Source organism: Balearica regulorum, chromosome Z (genome assembly GCF_011004875.1).
Source record: "Balearica regulorum gibbericeps isolate bBalReg1 chromosome Z, bBalReg1.pri, whole genome shotgun sequence".
NCBI classification, from domain to species: Eukaryota; Metazoa; Chordata; class Aves; order Gruiformes; family Gruidae; genus Balearica; species Balearica regulorum.
In genome coordinates this window covers 68174434-68195037 of record NC_046220.1, presented here as the reverse complement: position 1 = coordinate 68195037, position 20604 = coordinate 68174434, and the positions used below count along the sequence as shown (strand labels likewise).

At 37.5% G+C, this 20604-nt stretch overlaps 1 protein-coding gene across 1 annotated transcript in view; it reads left to right on the top strand.

Annotated features, from left to right (window-relative positions):
* The window catches only part of NDUFS4 (NADH:ubiquinone oxidoreductase subunit S4), a 47279-nt gene extending 32209 nt beyond the window's left edge, over positions 1 to 15070 (top strand). The window contains exons 3-5 of the mRNA XM_075740091.1: positions 5962 to 6134; positions 10404 to 10477; positions 14862 to 15070. Coding sequence (XP_075596206.1) covers positions 5962 to 6134; positions 10404 to 10477; positions 14862 to 14965 — 351 coding nt within the window. The 3' untranslated portion in view covers positions 14966 to 15070. The remainder of the gene's footprint in view (positions 1 to 5961; positions 6135 to 10403; positions 10478 to 14861) is intronic.
* Positions 15071 to 20604: the final 5534 nt, after the last annotated feature.

Below are 20604 nucleotides of genomic sequence, written 5' to 3'. Positions count from 1 at the left end.
TATTACTTTTGCAGGAGACAAATGTGAATACAAGATTTAGGAATGTAATGCAGGCTATAAGTGAAGTGTTTTAAGATATAAAAGAAGGGTTGCTTGGGGGAAGTTTTCTACTTAGTGGTGTGAGTTGTGTTCCAATTTGTAGAGAGCACCTGGGATTTTTAGAAGTCCGGTCAATTATTCCTGTTTACTCTTTCATCATGTTCTCTCTGAACAAATCCAAGTTACGCTGGTTTAGTGGTGTGCAGGATGTGTTATGCCATTATGTTTGTAATATCTCATGCAAGCAGCGTGGAATATTATTGGGCATGCAAAATACTGGGAAAGTGGAGTGAGCCTTTGTGCAGTGGGACAACAGGGAAGTTCTCAAGGAGGTTTTGCAACAACAGCAAATGCTTAGCCATCGTGTCTGTTAGAGTAGTGTCTCCTCAGCTGTGAAATATAAACTGATGAACAGAGTTTGCTGAAGCTAACAGCACTTGCAAATGTTGGACTGTTTTGGATGCTGACAGCTCCTTTGCATAATGGCAGTCAATAGTCTAAAAAGTATTATAATGGACTTATGTTGATTCCAGTAATGTGACAATTTCTGCTTCTGTTAGACCCACTTTTCAACGTACCCTTTTCTCTGTATCCAGTTTCTCTTTAGTGTTTTCTGCAAAACTGCCTATGGAAAGAGTTGGGTTTTTTTGTGGTTTTTTTTTTTTTTTAGAAGAAGCTTTCATGCAATCATTACTGTTATTGAATCCTGTTTTCTGTTTACAATGTTTGGTTTTCTTTTTTGAAATATGTTTCTTTCACTGGTTTTCTCAACTTTATTAAGTATTCTGCAGGATGATTAGATGGGAAAACACGTTACGGGTAACACCATGTTGTTCACAGATTACTGTGATAATGCAAAATGATTGTGAAGCCTGAAAGAAAACTGTATTCTGTGTGATAGCTTCCTAAGGGCAAATATGCTTTTTTCCCCTTGTTGTGTCTGTAGCTATTAGATAAATGTTGTCTGACCATATTTAGTGCATTCTGCTCCATTTTTCCACTTAAAATTTGCATAGTAGACTCTGTTCTCTTAACATTTGTTGCAAAAATCCCATATTGAAGTGTAGAAACATAAAGATTCTTATCCTGACTTACAGCCTAAGCAGTTGAGCACACTAAATAAAAAGCTTCTTTCACAGCAGCTATTTTGTGGGTATTATGCAAGATGTTCTGTGCTTTGATATAACAGCTCCTATAGAAAGTATATTGCAACATGAATTTATAGCAAAACTTTATGCACTTAGTCTAGTAAAACATGTTGGAGGTGGGAAAGAGAGCAAGGTGTTGTAAACAGAAAGTACAGAAAACTTCTACTTTCCCTCCTTTCTAACAAGTGTAAACTATTGAGGTTAAATAGGTGGGGCAACCGGAAGTAATTACTAAGGCCAGTGGCATTTTTGCGGTTTAATAAAGGCAGAAGCTAATTATTCAGTTTTTATTTAAGTGAAATGATGCCAAAAAGGGGGTTCCTGCAGAGCAGCTGCACTCCTTCAGTGTTACCCTAATTTACCACAGACACAACTGTCACAAATAGAACTTTTAAACTTGATATATAGCCACGAAAGTAAGGAGCCCTTTGTCTGGAGTGCATGCAGAAGAACTCCTTTATACAAATCAACCGGCAGATGACGGACAATGATGAAAATTTGATTCTTTGAAGTCATAATGGTCATTGAAATGTGTGAAATTCTGGTATTGAAAAGAGAGCGGCTAGCAAGACTCTAAATCCTGGGTGGTTGCTGGAAGCTTGCTGGGAGGTTTTTCTGTGTTTTGACATCAACTTCCCATTGCTTGTTCCCTGTTTCCTTTATTAAGAAAAAAAGAGGAGGGGGTGCTGAACAGTAGATGGTTGATAGTGGTTATGTACAGTTTTTGTCTGTGCGTGGAACCAAATGTCATAGGAGAAACATGACACCTTTATGCACACCTGACCCATCTATTTAAAAGATTTGTTTTCAGAGAAACTTGCAATTATTTTTGTCTCTTTCCCTTGAATTATTGAGTTCCATTTCTTGTCCTCTTTGGAATTTGTACTATTAGTGGAGTACTTCAAAGACAGAAATTCTCATTTCCTTTAAAAGTCATCTTCATGCCGAATACTGCTTTCATTGACAATGCCTCTGTGAACCAGTTTTTCTTCCTGCTGTATAGCACATTTAGTGTTTCTTATTACTCTGTCAGGAAGAGCTTTACCAGGCTTTCCACCGTGACAAGTGTTCTTAAATAGTGCAAGTTATAATAAAGGCAAAACCTTCTCTTCATTTGTAAGCAATTTGATGTGATTTCCGCTGTTCAAAAAAAGTGGTTTGTCCCTCTCAGCTTATTCTAAGAAGAGCCAAAGTGCCTCAAAATGAGTATTTAAATTTTTTTTTAATTACAAAAAACATTCAGAGGTTCCTATTAACCCTCCCCGCCATGTGTAGTAAGAAAAACAGAATGTGAGAATGTGCCTTTTAGATGATAGCCTGTGTTAAAAATGTGAAGCAGGGTTGTGAATTTTTAGTAAAGCAAACCTATACAGTTCAAATCTCAAGTCTTTTATATTGTCACCTTATTATTTAGGATTTAGAATGCCACACCTCACTAATATTTTAATATACTAATATGGCAAAATTCAGTAAGGAACTCTTAAAAAAAAAAAAAAAGATATAATGTGAAACCAGCTGTCAAAAACATCTTTGTTTTGGAAAGTTTCACAGGTAGTTTCAATGAGAACTTGAACTCAGAACAAAGCACTGAAGACACAGTAAAGAGTTCAACCCAGTGCAGCATAGTTCTTTTCAAGTATTATATTGTTTTAATGGAATCTTGGAGCTGGAGCTTTAGCCCATTGAAATGTCGCTTAAAGAACAGGTTCTTCTGTCACTAGCTGGAGCTGTGTGGATGAAATGATCACAATAGAGTGTTGTAATGCATTTTAAAAGTGTGAGAAATCAGTTTGTCTAGACTAAGAGTGGGCCTACAGGGAATAGGAATTTTAGAGCTTCTGTGCTCTTTAGGTGTCAAGTATGTGATAGATGCCAAGCCTTTTTATTCCATATCTTTGGCAACAGCTCAGCTATGCTACAGTACCTTACATGTCTACAGCAAGGAAAAACAGTGATTTTATGTCAGGACAACTTGGGCTTCAGAAACCAGAAACTCATTGTCCTAACAACTGTCTGTTCAATTGCCAGCTTTAAAATGGGGAAGATATCAATAAACAATTGCTAGATTCCCAGAAGCATGGAAACTTTAGCTATAATGAATCAAAGTATGAAGAGCTAGCAACACTATGTAGATATTTTATTTTTGGAAAGTACGCAGGATTTCGTTTTCACCTTGAAAAGATTTTTATGGGATGAATCCTATATTATTAGTGAAATAACTTTGATTTGGAGCCAACTCAGTGCCCCAAAAAACATGGCTTGAAGGGACTTACGGTTTGTTTGGGGATTTGGTTTTATTTTCATCCAGATGAACAAGCCTAGGCATTTCTTTACTATGGTTCCCTCATAAATATAGCATTTGCTGGGTTTTAATACTCTCTTTAGATTGTGTTCTGTATGCACTAATTTTTTATTTTTAGTAGTATTTTGATGATTCTTTGGTGTGGAGGCTTCAAAAGAGGAAATTGTATATGTCCGTAATGTTATTTAACATAGTATCTTATTTTAATAATTCTGGATAATTCTGGAGCCATTCAAAAACTTTTAAATCTGATGCATAAAATTAATAATGGACATATGAGTTGCTGAGAGTAATAATAGTAAAAAAAAAAAAATAATCCTAAGCTATTTTGAAGCTTGCATATTTGGAGGTATTTGATGATAAACCCATAATTTTTGGATGTAGCAGATTATTTCAGAGGGGAAAAAGAAATTTTTTTGTGAATATTCTTACATTTTCTAAATAGGCATGTTTGTTAAATACAGAAATAAAGGCTAATACAGAAGCCTGTTCCTATAAACAGGCAAGCTGAAACATTGAAGCCTTACCAAACTTTACAGCAGGTGAAAACCTCTTTTTGTTAAACAAAGCACTTTGCCAATTCAAATAAGAAAACTTTAAGCTATTTCCTTCTAAAACTGTGGTTTCTAATTTCTAATTCAGAAATGCCATTCTGTCAGGAGATGTTTTACATGCGTGTTGCAACATTCCAGTGACTGGTAGTGTTTCTTTTTCGTATTACTTCTAGACTCCTATTAAAAATAAACATTACTTGGCCTAATGGAAGCATTTATAATGAAATTATTAAGATATTTTGACAGTTTCTTTTGGTGGTCTGGGTAGAAATGTCAGAAGTTGGAAAAATAGTGTGCATGCCTGTTTGTTTCCCCTGCTGTTCTAATTGCAAATACAAGTCAAATGCTTTAAACTTGCTCCCTTGTGTAGTTTTGAGGGACTGATCTTCCAAAATTTATTTTCTGAAGTAAACCAAAAAAATGAATCTTGCCTCTTTTCAAAGGATGATCTGGTGACTGCACCAAGAGCTTTTAAGTTTGCCACAAAACAAAATCTCATAAAGTTAGTAGCCAGAGACATGTAAAGCCAGTGTTTTATTTAAACTTGTTTGCCTTTTAATTCAAGTCGTGGAAGTACTGGCGAGATAAGTTCAATATGCCTATAAGTTTTGCTGCACTTTTTTTAACTTTTACCAGTTTACTATTTGTTCCTGGAGAGGGGAGGTGAGGGGAGGGCAAGGAGGGAGACCGAGGAGCTCCCACTGGCCTTTTAAGTATGTAAGGAACAGGAGTAGTTTAGCATCCTTAGAGATGGATTTGATGTTTGATTTCACTCTTTACTAGGGTGAACTGACAGGTTAATTTTATGTAATTACTGTTTAGTTTTTAGCAAGAAAGTTCACTTTGATTATATCAGATGCTGCTGAGGGTAATTTTTCACAGCAATTCATGTAGGGTTTTTCCCTATCTTATTCTTTGTTAAAGTCAGTTAATATTTTTGGGCTGTTTTTGTGATTCTTCTGGTTTTGGCTTTTTTAGGTTTATTTGTTGAGGGCTCACAACCCAAGCCTTAGTAGAGGAGGGTGTCCTACTACTGACTATGTACAATGTTACAAGCCTTTTCTGTTTGTTTGTTTGTTTTCCTTTGAAAGTTGGAATCTCCTGATTCCTTTTGTCCTTCACAAAAATAATGAAGAATGTTACCAGTATCAGATGTTCCTCTCTTGATCTGGAATGTCATCAGAAGAATTGGCTCTCAAAAACTGATAATCATAGTTTGAAACATGAGGGGGTCAATTTTGTGTTATAACTAATGGTTAGAGAAATGAGAGAGCTGAATTCTAGTATTTGCTCTGCAGTCTCAAACAATCAACAGATTATTTTGCGAAAGATAATCTCTTGCCTCTTCCTTCATGCTAAGCATAGCTTCTTGAGTCAGTGTGGATATTGGTGCCTCTTAATTATATACAGACTTAAGTCCGAGTGAAAGCACTTACTCTGCAGCACATAGTTGGCTGGCTAGGATTGTGGTGAGTAGTCGTGTTCATATGAAGTTTAGGCTTCTAATAGTAATGTAAAAATGGGGGATTTGTGGATGCTTCAATGAGTGCTCTGATATTTTCTTTAAGAGGGAAAGAGGCGTTTATACATTTCCGCATTTGTTTTAGCTGGTGCTAGTTGGAGCAGTCGTGACTTTGCAGCTGTGGTCAGAGGATGGGAGTAAAGGTTCTGTCCCTCCCTCCCGTGCACTAGCAGTTGTGTAGGTGGGAGATGAGCAGGTTCAGGTGAGCATGCCAAATCTGTACCAGCTTCGCTTTTATACAACTAGACTCATAATATACTTTTCTGTAATTTTTTTCTTCTTTTTTGTAACTTAATTTCGTATTTATTATTTTTTACGTAAAAAGCGTAAGCAGTATTATTTTACAAGCCTTTAACGTGAACCCTCTTTTAACAAGTTCCATTCTGTTTTTCATAGGATATCACTGCTTTAACTGGTGTTCCAGATGAGCACATCAAAACCAGAAAAGTTCACATTTTTGTTCCAGCACGTAATGCAATGCAGGCAGGAGTTAACAATACAAAGAAATGGAAGATGGAATTTGATAACAGGGAGCGCTGGGAAAATCCTTTAATGGGCTGGGCATCTACGTGAGTAGTTACTGAATTTGGAATTACTTTTCTTCTATATTTGGCTTTTATTAGTCATGTGAATTTTAACTTTGAAATGTTCATTCTACCTGCAAATCTTTTAACGATACTTACAGTAAATGGTTGGGTTTGTTAGTCGTATGGTTAACAATCTGTTATGTTTAAAAGCAGATTTTTAGCTGACAACATCATCTGGAAGAATTTGAAAAAAAGTGTTAACAACCAGAAATTTCAGTGATTACATTTATGGTGATGTTACTGTATGCAGCATCAGGGAAAGAAGGTTATCAGTTACTTGAAGCAGTAAATCCTTCTCAGCTCTCAGTTTTAAATTTGGTTAAACATAAACTAACAATACTTAGCTTCTAGTTTTTTTTTTTTTTTTTTCTACGAAGTTTTATAAATATCCTGAAGATCTGAAATGAGAACCCATAGCTAATTTAAAAAAAAACGAACCTCAAACCTATTTAAAATATTACACTGCTTCAATGTTGCTAATATTAGTATTAAAAACTATTAAATATGCCAAAATCCAGAAAAGTACTAATCTTGGCTAAATATGCTATAATTTGTAGATGTAAGTATAACTTGGATGCAGCTAAATATTAATTCTTTTTTCCCAATATAAATATACTACCTACATTTTACAGTGTGGTTAGAATTCCTGTAAACTGTGAGGACTATGCCAGCAATTCTCCTGATAATACTGTAATTTTGATTTGAAGCTGTCTTGTTTGAGGCATTCAGAAAAGTTAATTATTCTACTTAAACAAAAATCAACCACTAGAAATTATTTTTCAGACTTCAAAAGGATACATTGTGTATTGAAAATTACAATGATACAGATTCATATTAGTACTTATTATCAAAGAACACAAAATTCTATGGAAAAAAACCCTTAAATATGAAATAATTTGAGGATGCATTTTTTGAGATTATTAACATTTGGAATCTGGTCATAGAATGATTTTTTTTCTTTAAAATGGATTTATAAAATAAATGTATCCAGGAATATTAGTTCAAAATAACTCTGAAATCAAGTCTTCCTGTTATGTTGGTTTCCCACAAAAAATTGAGGAGGCTTAAAACCTGTAACATCTTGGGTGTATTGGTATTGCAAAGCATTAGGGAAGCCAAGCTCAGCTATTATTAGATGAGAAAAAAACCTGAATGTGAATTAAAATATTAATGTATTAAAATAGTCTGCTAAAATACCTGGTCTGAAACTTAAATCTTGTATATAACAATGACCTCATCTTAAGCACGTCCTGGGATTTTTCACCATGTATTTAAATTGCTGTTTCAGAGGATAAGATTTCAATGATTGAGTACATGTATGCCTTGGATGATTCAACTACTGCAAGTAGCTACTACATTTGGCAAGTAATGACCAGGTTGTTTCATGGAGCCTATATTAATTAAGTGATAGACAGTTGACCAGCAGTGCACCTTTCCTTCCTGTCTTGTGTGCCCCCCCAAGTGTCTAGCCACTAAAGTATGGTCTATTTATACCACTGCACTGATTGTAACACTATAGCAGGTGCCAGTAACACCTGCTATAGTTCAGGTTGAATTTAACTTTTCTTCTAATCCCCCTTTGCTTTTCAGCTGACTTTAACTTCCCCAGACAAATTATTTTCTGGGTGGGATTTTGTGTGATCTCAGCCAAAACAATGACTTCTAACCTTTTTAACAGTTATTACCATTTGTGCTAAATAAACCACCTAGAAAAATGAGCCATGGTATTAAGGGCTTACCTGTATGTTAAATTGTCCTGGAGTGAGCTTATTGTGGGAATTTAAAAAGGAATGGCTGTTTTGAATGAATCCGTCTCTGCATGCATTTTCGTTTTGGGATAGGGAGAGGAATATTTCCTGTGTAAGCAAGCTCCTGGTAGGCCAAAAGTGAGTGTGCAGTGTTGAGAAACAGCACTGCTAGGTTAGGGGTTTTGTAAACTCATTTGTCCATTTTTTAAGGAGTTCTTGCAGAAACTATTAGTGGACATTCTGGTAATTTCAAATTGCCTTTCAATGCCCAGAAATACCTAAGAAGAGTTTTTTCTTTTCAGATTTAATTTCTGCAACAGACAATTCTTAGAAGTTTTCCCATTTACTTGTGTCTAATGTAACGGGATTAGTGGATTAGAGCCCTTTAGGATCTAGGGATTAGAGCCCTTTTCCTCTGAACTCAATACACTTGTTTACCTGTAGGTCTTTGCTATATTTCTATCATTTTACAGTCTTGTTTGTGGTTTTGGTTGCATTTGTTGCTTCTTGGATGTAGGTTTTTTTCAGCGAAAATTATCCAGTTGTAGATCTAAATAAAATGGACCCATGACAGTTTTTTTTAATTGGGAGCTTTTATTACAGGAATGCCTAATGATAGTTCTCGAGTACATCTTTTAATATAAAGCTGTAAACAAAGAAACATGGAAAATGCATGATTTTCATTATAGAAGATCTCGTAAGAGAACAAAATGTGGAATCCCAGTTTGTAGTGACTGGTAAAACAGTTCAGGGAAGGCATAGGAAATCCAGCAGCACAGCTGTTGCTGACAGTGTCAGGGCATCCTGCTGGCCATCCTGAACTTCACTTTGCTCATGGATTGTCACAAATTTAAACACATGGATAGCTCATTTATGGAAAGAAATCAAAAAGCTGTCTTTAAATTGGATGAAAGATGATCCCACATGAAAACAGAGCAAATAATTTCTGCATAATCTTCATTTCCAAATTGCCTATTTCCTGGAAGGTTTTCACCAAACTTGCAGTAATGAGCAGGCACCGGTCCCTCACTACACTTCAGAATTCAACTTCTTTGTTCCCACGCAGTAATGTTGAGAAGATTTTTCCAATCCCAATCGTGGAAGAGAGCGATAAGCAGAAGTTGTCACAATATTGCAATACATTTGGGCCACTTCATTCTGCACTAATCGCGTCATGCACTAATTCTTAATTCCTGATTCTCCTAACTGCCTTTATAAGAGAAATCTTTAAATGTCTTTAAGAGAGCCTATGTTAGTGGCTTGTGCAAGTGTAATTTCTACCTTTATCCAGTTTGGGTTTTTTTGTTTGTTTTGTTTGGTTGGGTTTTTTTATGGGGGGAATATATTGGTTATATAGCAAACTCCATTTTTCCATGTGTACATCAGATAAAATTTCATTGTTGTCTTTGCTGGAAGCTAGATTCCCTCTCTTCCCCTCCCCCTCTGCCAGTCACAGGCTTTGTCCTTTATTGTGGAGAGTTCAGTGTATCTTGGGTTGCTTTTTCTCTTCATTTACCCTTCTAGCTTCAAAGAGAGAACAGTTGAGAGGCAGCTCCTTCAATAGTTTGTTGCAATTTGGTCTTGTCTTCCCAGTTGTCTCCCAGGCTCATGTGCAGTGTTGTTTCAGGGAAGCATTATCTAATCATTGTGCTGCTACAACTGGTATCTTATTTCTCTAAAAGTTTGGTAGATTAATTTTTAGAACCTTTTTTTTTTCATCCTTTGTCATTGTTCTTAAGCTAAGCTTTTATAGCAACAAATAAGGCAGTTTGGTTTTTTAACTGAGATTTTAATTTGTTTCAAAAAGCTTTTAGCAGTTTGATTCCTTTCAGAAACACAGTTGAGGAATAGTTCATCATCTAAAACTAACCACTATGTATATAGTTAGCTAGCAGTTTGCATTTCTGAGCTTCGTTTTTCAGTGGTGGCCTGTGATCTGCTTGCTGTACTGGAATAATTTGTGGAGGTCATGTGACCTCAGCCAAGCCAAAGCTGAACTCTTGAGCTTTTTAAGTACTTTTCAGTCTCTGATTAATTCTTGCTCTGATCACTTTGATATTCTGCTCTTTTCTGTATAAGATTATTCTTTCCCTAGCTACTCTATGGACTCCTGGTCTCCTTGAAATGTTAAAAATTACCTTAAGCCTCCTAATCTTCCAAAAAGAGAGGGACTACACAGCTTTAAAAATTAAAAAGATTGTTGCAGAGCACATATTATAACCTCAGCAGGTGGTTAGACATGTTTTTCTAATAAAAAACTTAAAAAATTAATTTCTGCAAGGAGTTGGGAGGCAGGTTTAACAGGCTGAAAGAGTGAAACAATACTCTGCAGAAAGTAAGTGTTAATCCTGGAAATAACTAAAAGTAAAGGGATTTTGAATGTCTTGTGAGGTGGTATACTGCAAAAAGTTGTGTAGCACAGCATTTGACTAGCATTTGAAATACAGATATGATTATTTTATGTTTCAACTATGCTTAAAATTTGTCATCTGATTTCTTACAGAGCTGATCCGTTATCCAATATGGTTCTTACTTTCTCTACTAAAGAAGATGCCATTGCCTTTGCTGAAAAAAATGGTATGTATTCTACGTATTGGGTATAAGGGATTCAGCTATGTATAGGCAATCTGATCTCAAAGTATTAACAACAGAAAAAGTGCAGGATAAAGTACTTTTCCTCTGTTCCACAAAATTGGCAGATCGTTAGTGCTCTACTTGAGGAGGAGGAAAACGGGAATATTTCCAAGAGTGCAGAAGACATTGAATCTAGACCTTCCACTTTCTGGAAAAGTGTTTCAGCCTCTTAGCGTTACTATTGCAATGCTTTTGCAAGTATCTGTGTTTTCAATGAGAACTGAGCCTTGCTCAGGTCTTGGAGGAAGATTAATATTAATACTTTAAGAGTATCCCAGGCTGGAGGTCCAAGCTACATGCCAGTGGGATTTTTGACTGAAGGCTTGACATGAGCATTTCAATTCTATTTAAGGAAAGACTCTCAGAACTCTTGTGAATGTGTGGTAGAAAAACTAGAACTAAGTGACTACCGAGTAAGCACATTGGACTTTAGTTTTGGCCATGTTGCAGAATGAATTTGTCATAGAATCGTAGAATATCTCACAGTGGAGATGAGTGATGAGTGGTGTTACTCAGTGGTCAGTATTGGGACCGGCACTGTTCAACATCTTTGTTGGTGAGGGGGATCAAGTGCACTCTCAGCAAGTTTGCCAACACCACCAAGCTGTGTGGTGAGATTGACACATTGGAGGGAAGGGATGCCATCCAGAAGGACCTTGACAGGCTGGAGAGGTGAGCCTGTGTGAACTTCATGAAGTTCAACAAGGCCAAGTGCAAGGTCCTGCACGTGGGTCGGGGCAATCCCAAGCACGACTATAGGCTGGGTGGAGAATGGATTGAGAGCAGCCCCAAGGTGAAGGACTTGGGGGTATTGATTGATGAGAAGCTCAACATGAGCCGGCAGTGTGCGCTTGCAGCCCAGAAAGCCAACCGTGTCCTGGGCTGCATCAAGAGAGGCGTGACCAGCAGGTCAAGGGAGGTGATCCTGCCCCTCTACTCTGCTCTTGTGAGACCCCACCTGGAGTACTGCATGCAGCTCTGGGGGCCCCAGTACAAGAACGACATGGAGCTGTTGGAGCCAGTCTGGAGGAGGGCCACAAAGATTATGAGAGGGCTGGAGCACCTCTCCTATGAGGACAGGCTGAGAGAGTTGGGGTTGTTCAGTCTGGAGAAGAGAAGGCTCTGGGGAGATCTTATAGCAGCCTTCCAGTACCTGAAGGGGCCTACAGGAAAGCTGGTGAGGGACTGTTTATCAGGGAGTGTAGTGGCAGGACAAGAGGTAATGGCTTTAACCTGAAGGAGGGTCGATTTAGATTAGATATTAGAAAGAAATTCTTCACTGTGAGGGTGGTGAGGCACTGGAAGAGGTTGCCCAGAGAAGCTGTGGATGCCCCCATCCCTGGAAGTGTTCAAGGCCAGGGTGGATGGGGCTTTGGGCAACGTGGTCTACTGGAGGGTGTCCCTGGCCATGGCAGGGGGGTTGGAACTAGGTGATCTTTGAGGTCCCTTCCAACCCAAACCATTCTATGATTCTGCGTTGGAAGGGAGCTTTCAAGATCATAAAGTCCAACTCCCTGCTCCTTACAGGACTACCGAAAAGTAAACCATGTGACTAAGAGTGTTGTCCGGACACTTCTTGAACTCTGACAGGCTTGGTGCTGTGACCACTTCCCTGGGTAGCCTGTTCCAGGGACCGACCACCCTCTCAGTGAACAACCTGTTCCTAATGTCCAATCTGAACTTGCCCTGACTCAACTTCATTCCATCTCCTCATGTCCTATCATTGGTCACCAGAGAGAGGAGATCAGCACCTCCCCTCCGCTGCCCCCCTTGAGGAAGCTTTAGGTTGAGGTTTAGGTTGAACTCTTCCCGAGTACAACACTGAAGTCTAGAACACTTAACACTTGATGATTGTTCCTATTTGAGAAAGAAATAGTAGAAAAGCCAGTGTCATTACTTAATATTTTTAATGCTAATGATGTATCAAGAGGACTGTATCTGTAAACTTAATTGGTTATTTAGGCTTGTATTTTCTCACAGAATTATGGTACTGTAAGCAGTATCCATAATCTCAGCCTAAATTATTACTCCATTTTTATTTAAGGTGGCTTAGTTTTATGCATATGATATGTGCATAATGTTTTCTGTAGTAATAGCTTCAGTATCAGATGTAGCTGGAAATATAAATTTTACAATATTTACTAATTCTTTTAGAAAGAAATGAGAAACTTAGGCACACATTTACAATGGAACTTAGCTTCTAAACTGAGGTGTTATTGAAACATGTTTAAGTCCAGGAACACAAATACTTACCTCTCTGTCCTTTGCATATGAACCACCCAAGTTTTCCGTTACAAAATTCCTTACAAACCTCAAGTTTAATTTCTGCAAATCCCAGATATATTGATATGATTGGGAAACCTGAGAGTTCTTTCTCATCTGAGAAGTTCAGCTGCCTTTCTGCCTGCTCCATCTCTTGTGTTTTCTAATGTAGGGATAACTGCACTGAATACATTAACGGGAGAGATCTCTGTCCAAAATATGACAGCTGAGGATGGTCTGGAGTTGAGGCGAGGGAGGAAACACTTGTAACTGGATGAACTTAAAAGTTTAGCCTGTTGACCTAAACTCTTTTTTTGTCCTGACTGACATCACCGAGGCACTTGTTTAAAATATACAGCTTTAGAAACAAGGATGGAGAGTTTTTCTACTCCACAATAACCTTTAGTCAGGTGATAAGAGTGTTCTTCCAGAGGCGATGAAACTTGCTTTATATCCACTTGGCTTGTATGGCAGGGTTCTGGGCAAGAATTACCTCCCTCACCATTGTGGTATTTTTATAAAAGTGACTTCTGGTCTCTGCTGTGAACAACTGAAGATGCCTAACTCAAGGACACTCTTCCAGAGTGTTGAACCGTTATCACATATGGTGGCATCTTACAATCCAAAGTAAGATGTAACTAACTTTGTGGATTTTTGATAGCTATGGCAGCCCAAGTCATTGTGCTGGCAGTTGTGAATCTCTTTTGGAGGCACTCGGCACCTTTCTATCTAGTGTATAAAAAGATGAAGTGGTAACTTTGGGCTGTAGATCCCATTCCAGCAGCCATGTGCCTCCAAGTTAGGTGTTACACTGCTGAATGTTGCAATTCCAAAGTCTGTCACTGGATCTAGTTCTGGCTGTTTGCTCAAGCTTATATTTTTAATTAGAACAGGAGACAAAACCAGTGCTCTCACAGATGGAAAGAATAAGTTTTTAAAACCTATATTCCATTATTTCTTATGGAGAAAAATTAACTTGGAAATTAACATTGGTTCAGCCTAATAAACGTGAAGATGTTTGTGTGACATTTGTGAATACGCAAAATTGAGGCACAGTGACATGACAACTTGTGTATCTTATGAAACATGTTTTGGTATGTAGATGTGTCTTGAGTGTTTTCTGTAAACATCTTAAAATGAAAAAATTCAGATATATGTTAAACCTTTTAGGATTTATCAAGTTCGTTTTAAAACTAAGGAAGAAATGTATCGCCTTATTGGTATCAGTTAAAACTGCATACTTAACAACTTCTAGCTTCAACTCAAGTATCTCAACTTTGAGTGAAATGTTGCAGCTAAAGAGACCAAACTTTGGAATACTGAGTGGTGCCCTGGCAAATTTCCAGGCACCTGGAGGCTGCAACCAATTTGCATTTTGATTTACATAAACACGAATGTCTCCACCTCCTCTTTTCTGACATTTTTTAGCATTTCTCTTGCTTAACTATCACATAATTTACTTGTCTTCTATCATTTCATTGCCTTTTCTTTTACTCCTAATTTTTTATGTTCTTAAAAAATGTTAAGTATTAAACTACTTTCTAATGCTGAAGCTTTTTCTTTGTTCTTCCTTTCTTTGGTCTTCCCACCCCTCTTTTTTCTGTAGCTTTCCAAGGTCTCCATTCTCTCCCAGCCTTTGGGATTGGTCTTCTCAGTGCTATTTTTTCCCACATTTCTTTATCTTTATTTTGATTTCCTGTCCCAGTGTGCACAGAGCCGTAGTGCTCTGTGGACTAGTGATGTGGAGACATGAACTTGCAGGACAGTCAGTGTTTCCTGTTGAACTTTTCACTGATGACTGTCAAGTTTTTTGCAGAAGTAAAGAAAATGGAGGTACATAGTACGGGGAAGTCCTATCAACTGGAAGAACAGGCATGTCACATCTATGGCATTTCAGTATTCTCTGCTGCCAACTACCAAGGAATAAACTATTGCATGCCTACATGGAGGAAAAGATATTAAAGTTAAAAGTTTTAAGTTGCATTTGCTCTGTATTGTATGCTGAGAATATTTAGAATTCTCTTTGTTTCTTGTCTCCCCCCCACCATTTCCCTGTAACCTCCAGGCTGGAGCTATGACGTTGAAGAGAAGAAGATTCCAAAACCTAAATCCAAGTCTTATGGTGCAAATTTTTCTTGGAACAAAAGAACAAGGGTGTCTACAAAATAGGTTGGCATTGGCTGGCTGACTGTGAATAAAGTCAGCTGTGCTATATTTATAGTCCATGTATAATACATCTCTTAATCTCCTAATAAATTTGACCTTTAAACTACAGATGCATCTTGTGATGTCTATTTAAAATGTTTTTGATGTCTCCAATTGAACCTGTTACAAACTTCCCTATAAATAGAGGAGATTTGGAGTGTTCATACTTCTAAAAAATTGCTGTACTAAGAATCCATCAAAAGGAATGTTTGAAATCAGCTGCAACTTTAAATATTATGGTTTATCTTTGATGGTAATTTTATATTCACTGTCTTGTTTAAACTTACTAGCCTTGCATACACAAATTCTCTCAATAGAAGCTGGGGGTTTTTCTTTTTCTATACAAGAGAATTTTGTCAATTGACGAGCAAAATAAGATATATAAAACTTAACATTTGAGTATAACGTACACTATTCTGTATAAATGTGTATTATATAACCTCCTTTGTGCCCAGATTAATATTGTCATTACTCCAGAAGCATTCATGACTGGAATAGAAAGCACTGTGGTTTTTTGTGTTGGGTATGAGGGAGGTTTAGTCCAAAAGATTGAGATTGCATCTGTGATGCTCTTCAAAAATTAAACTAAGCCAGTTAGGTATTCACACGTTAAGTCAGAAGAGTGTCAGGTGCCTCACACAGCATCAGCATATACTAATTATATAATTATAGTTCTTTTTTTATTGCTAGTTATACGTTTATCTGCATTGAGGTTTCCTGTTGCCTAACAAGAGATGTAGTGATAGCATCTCAGCCTTAACATCGAGTAATTAGCCTAAATTCAGTTTGTCTTACACGACATTAAATCATTAATTTTAACAATGCATAATACTATGTTTGGGATCCTTAGTTTTGTATCTATGGCTTTCGATTTTTTCACTTTTGCTTTAACTTTAACTTAACAAATTGAGATATCAACACATGATCAGTGAAATCTATTACAAATTGGGGGAGGGTACACCTTTTTCATATGCAACTGAGAGTTTTATCCCAAGTGTCACAAAAAAAATAGTTGAGACAGCTCTCCACGTAGATCCAAAGAATGATGTAAGTGCTATCCACTGAATACTAGCTAGGCATAAAACTACCTTTTGTTGCCCAGATTTGATTATATTCTTGTTTCAGTTTTAACCAGCTGCCCTATATGCTGGCTAACATTTGTTTAAAGCATTGTTTTTGACCCAGTTTCAGTGTAATCAACCAGTTGGCTGATGTCGCTATTTTCCTATCACAGACAAGAACTGTTCTTCCAATTCATCTTCCTATTGAATTTTGAATGCTGCGTTGTGCAGTGGAGCCTAAAGTCCTTCAGGATCGCCAAAGTGCACCAAACTGGAATCTTAACAGTGCAGAATCTGCTGCATCTCTTTGTATTCTGGCTAAGCTTAATATGCTGATCTTCCTAAGGAGACATTAGGTACTAAGTGTTGTGGTTTAACCCCAGCCAGCAGCTGAGCCCCATGCAGCCTCTCACTCACTCACCCACGGTGGGATGGGGGAGAGAATCTGAAGGGTAAAAGCAAGAAAACTTGCGGGTTGAGGTAAAGACAGTTTAATAGGTAAAGCAAACACCACACACGAGCAAAGCAAAACAAGGAATTCCTTCACCACTTCCCCTGGGCAGGCAGGTGTTCAGCCATACCCAGGAAAGCAGGGCTCCAGCATGTGTAAGTGTGACTTGGGAAGACGAACGCCATCACTCCGGACGTTCACCCTCTTCCTTCTTCCCCCAGCCCCTTATATGCTGAGCATGACATCATATGCTATGGAATATCCTTTGGTCAGTTGTGGTCAGCTGTTCTGGCTGAGTCCTGTCTCAACTCCCTGTGCACCCCCAGCCCGCTCGCTGGTGGGGTGGTGTGAGGAGCAGAAAAGGCCTTGGCTCTGTGTAAGCACTGCTCAGCAGTGACAAAAACATCCCTGTGTTATCAACATTGTTCTCATCCTAAATTCAAAACACAGCCCCATGCTAGCTGCTAAGGGAAAAAATTAACTCTATCCCAGCCAAATTTTCCTATGTGCTGTTTTGCACATAGGAAAAGGCATTCATTGTTTCAAGTTGATTCCAGTGAAGAGCAGCAAGATCTTAATTTAATGGCCTTCAAGCTTTGTAATATTGTCAACATCAAAATTGAACAGTACTTGGCTATCTAATGCAGCAGATGCATAGCTTGGTTTTTGAAATTATGTATTCCAGGGAAATAACTGATAAATGTTAGATACCTTACATTATCTTTGGACACGTAATATGTGAAATTGCTGTATGTTAAGCTACACTTCTTGTGACTCAGTTTCACAGAGAACACAGTCTTTTTTTTGTTTCTCCTGCTAAGATAATGGAAATATTCAAAGGAGAATTCATTAAGTTCCTTTCCCAAGGAAGAAAGCTTTTTCTTTTTTTTTTTTTTAAAAAAAGCTTATGTCCATTATCTGCACTGTGCACCCCACCTTGAAGTCTTTAAGTCAGGTTTCAGCACAGACCTTCTTTTCCTCCAATCACTTTCCTAGGACTTGAATTCTTTTCCTCCTGTTGCATGGCTTCTTGAGAATGAGCATGCTGCAGTGGAAGAGAGTTGATATCATTGCTACAATCTTCAAACCGTAGAAGTGAAATTGAGTGCAAGAGCTTGCAGAGGACCAGTGCCAACAGGAATATATTTCGGAGATCAAAAAAAAAAACCTACTAGATACTTCTGCTAGAAACTTTATTACCCTGTCATTAACTTAATCAGAATACTACAGCACTAGGCTGGAGCTGCATTTGTATGTGATCTGACCGTCTTGAGTTAAGCACATTCAGAAGTGAATGTTTCATTGGTGAACACCAGCTTCTATCTACTTTGCACTGCCTTATGACAGGTAAAATTGCTCCCACATCTAGAATATGTCAAAACAAAAGGCGCAACAAGTAAACTACTGTAATTAATTTTTTTTTAGTATCCTCAACCATTGATCTGAAAATGGAAATCTAAAGAGATTTTGAGGACTCACGGCTAATACACTGAATGAGATGAGAGGTTCATGTTGGAGGTCGATGTAGCTGTGCTGCATCCAGCTAATCAAAGCTGTTCACAGCAGTAATATTTCAAACCTGTGGAAGTATCTAAATCATTAATGGGGAAAGAAAAAGTTTAAAGCTCCCAAACAAATAGAACATGTTCTTTACCCAGTGGGGTTTGCATGCATCAGGTATCTCACCACCTCACCTGGCAATAACAACCAGAAGAGTATTGAAGAATTACAAGACAACTGCATGCCAGCATTGTGGAGGACCCTCACATAGATGTTGCATTTACATTCTTTCATTGAGCTGTGTAAATCTGAGAGGTTTTCATTACAGTTTTGTACCGTCCATTGTTGTTGGAAGTCTCATTCAAAAAATCAGCAGGGGCTGATCTGAAGTAGTTTACACTTGCACTTGTATAGATATACTGTGTGAAGGCAGAACTCTGCTACTGGACAAAGTCCTTTCCCAGTTCTAGCAGATTAGTGCATAGTAACACCAGTTTTCTGAAAAAGCCTTATTAACTGTCATTGCTGTCTCAGCCAGCTCCATGTCACAATGAGATTTGGATTATTCCTGTCAAGTCTGGGTGAAAATTCTTTTTTTTTTTTTTCCTAAGAAAGAAACATCACAGTCTTTTTCTGATGAAAATTTTCGTACGTGAGTTTTGAAAGGTTGGCTGCTCCAGTACTACAATTTCTCTTTAAACCCAGGAATGTTTTGGTGAAATTAAACGCCTTTTATATTACCCCACTTTTTCTCCACGTTCCTTGAAATGAATTCTGTTCTGTTAAATGAATCCCTGTTCACATAAATTCAGGGATGAGCCACAGGAAAACAAAACTGAAACCAACCCTGTTTAGCTATCTTCTGAATGGTCCTAATCTTTATATTTTATGCCATTTCTTTTACCTAAGCCAAATTGAAATGCTGGAAATAAATGCTCCCCGTTCTGTTGGTGACTACAGATAATAATATCTACTTTGCAAAATAGCACTCTCTGTAAAATGTGGGTGCATACCTGCAAATACTTCGATATATTTTGCACAGTTCTATTGTGATAAAATGACATTTGCAAGATACCAAGTTATTTTGAAGATTGGCAGCATTCATAATCCCAACGAACAATTTTTTTTTTAAATTATAACAAAGGCCCTGCAACTCTCAAAATCATGATGTTGTAAGGGAACCTAAAGACTGTCAGGAAACTAAAAGCACAGTTTCAGATTTCTAGCAGTGTATTCCTTAACTGTGCAGTTCAATGGATAATTTAAAACAAATCAGACTATTAAGTGATACCATGAAATGGAAAATTTAATTACCCTTATCTGCAAAGTTTTGTCATGTGGTAGAAAAGGAGAAGCTAATTTGGACTAATTTTAGCTTTTGCCTGTAATTTCATGCCAGGAACTTGTGTAGTTTGGTTTTGCCAGAGATACAGTTGTCTGACCTTATGTTTGATTATTGGGCATGCCAACATATTTTGTTATTCCAAAAAGGAAAAAAGTGCAAATAAATAAATCTGAAATAACCTAAAAAATAATTCTAGACAGTTGTATAATAAATTATGGTATGTCTGGTAAGGCAGCTTGCTTTGATAAGTCCTTGTTCTTATTCTTTGATTCTGAGAGGGATTTATTTTTAATTGGTACTTGATTAATGTTAGAGTATATCACCAACACCACAAGATTGCTCAAATAAATGTGCCTCTAGCAACTTAATAGGAAGAAAAAAAAAAGGGGGGGGGGGGGAGGAGAGCAAGTTATTTTGAAATGGTATTAAAATGTCCATTGTATTTAAAATACTGATTCTTCCCATCCACATTCATCGTGAGCAAAGGTAGAGAAGTCTTGCGAGAGTCCTGAAGGAATTCAAATTTAAAACTGTAACTCTTATCTGTGGCCTAAATATTTTGTTTAAAACTCTCTCTACTTGAATAATGGGTGACAGGTTTGGGGTTTTGGGATTTCCCCCCCCAGAAAAAGTCTTTGTAAATAGTGCTGTGAACAGATATGATATAAAAATGATGCAACAGTTTGACTATTTTAGAGGTAATTCACTTTAATTTTCTTCAGAGGAGTTGGTGAATCAGGGGACAAGGTGATCCAAGTAGTCCATTTGGATTTACAGAGGACTTACAAAAAGGTTTCTCAACAAATTACAGAGAGAGGCAACAGCACACTTAAAGACCCAAGTATCTTTTGTTTGAGGAGCAAATCTGTAGGGTGGAATTAGCTCTTCAGTCTATGGGAGAGAGAACAGAGGATGAGTTAGACAGTGGCTTCTAAAATCACAAGTGGTGCAGAGAATAGGGTATAATTATTCACTGTTTTTCATACAGGGGCAGAACAACAAACTCCTGAGGATGCAGCTTAAAAATAAACAAGTACATTTTCACATAGCAGATTTTGAAATTCACTGGGAACTTTTTGACAACCAAAACTAACTACACTAGCTCAAATCAGCACAAGAAATGCATGCAATACAAGTTTGCATTAAACATAAAATAGTATCCTGTTTAGAAAAAATCCCTGAGCTAAAGGCTGCTGACGGCTGGGAAAGGGTGTCCTTGGAGTTTTTATGTTCCTTCTTTGGCAGT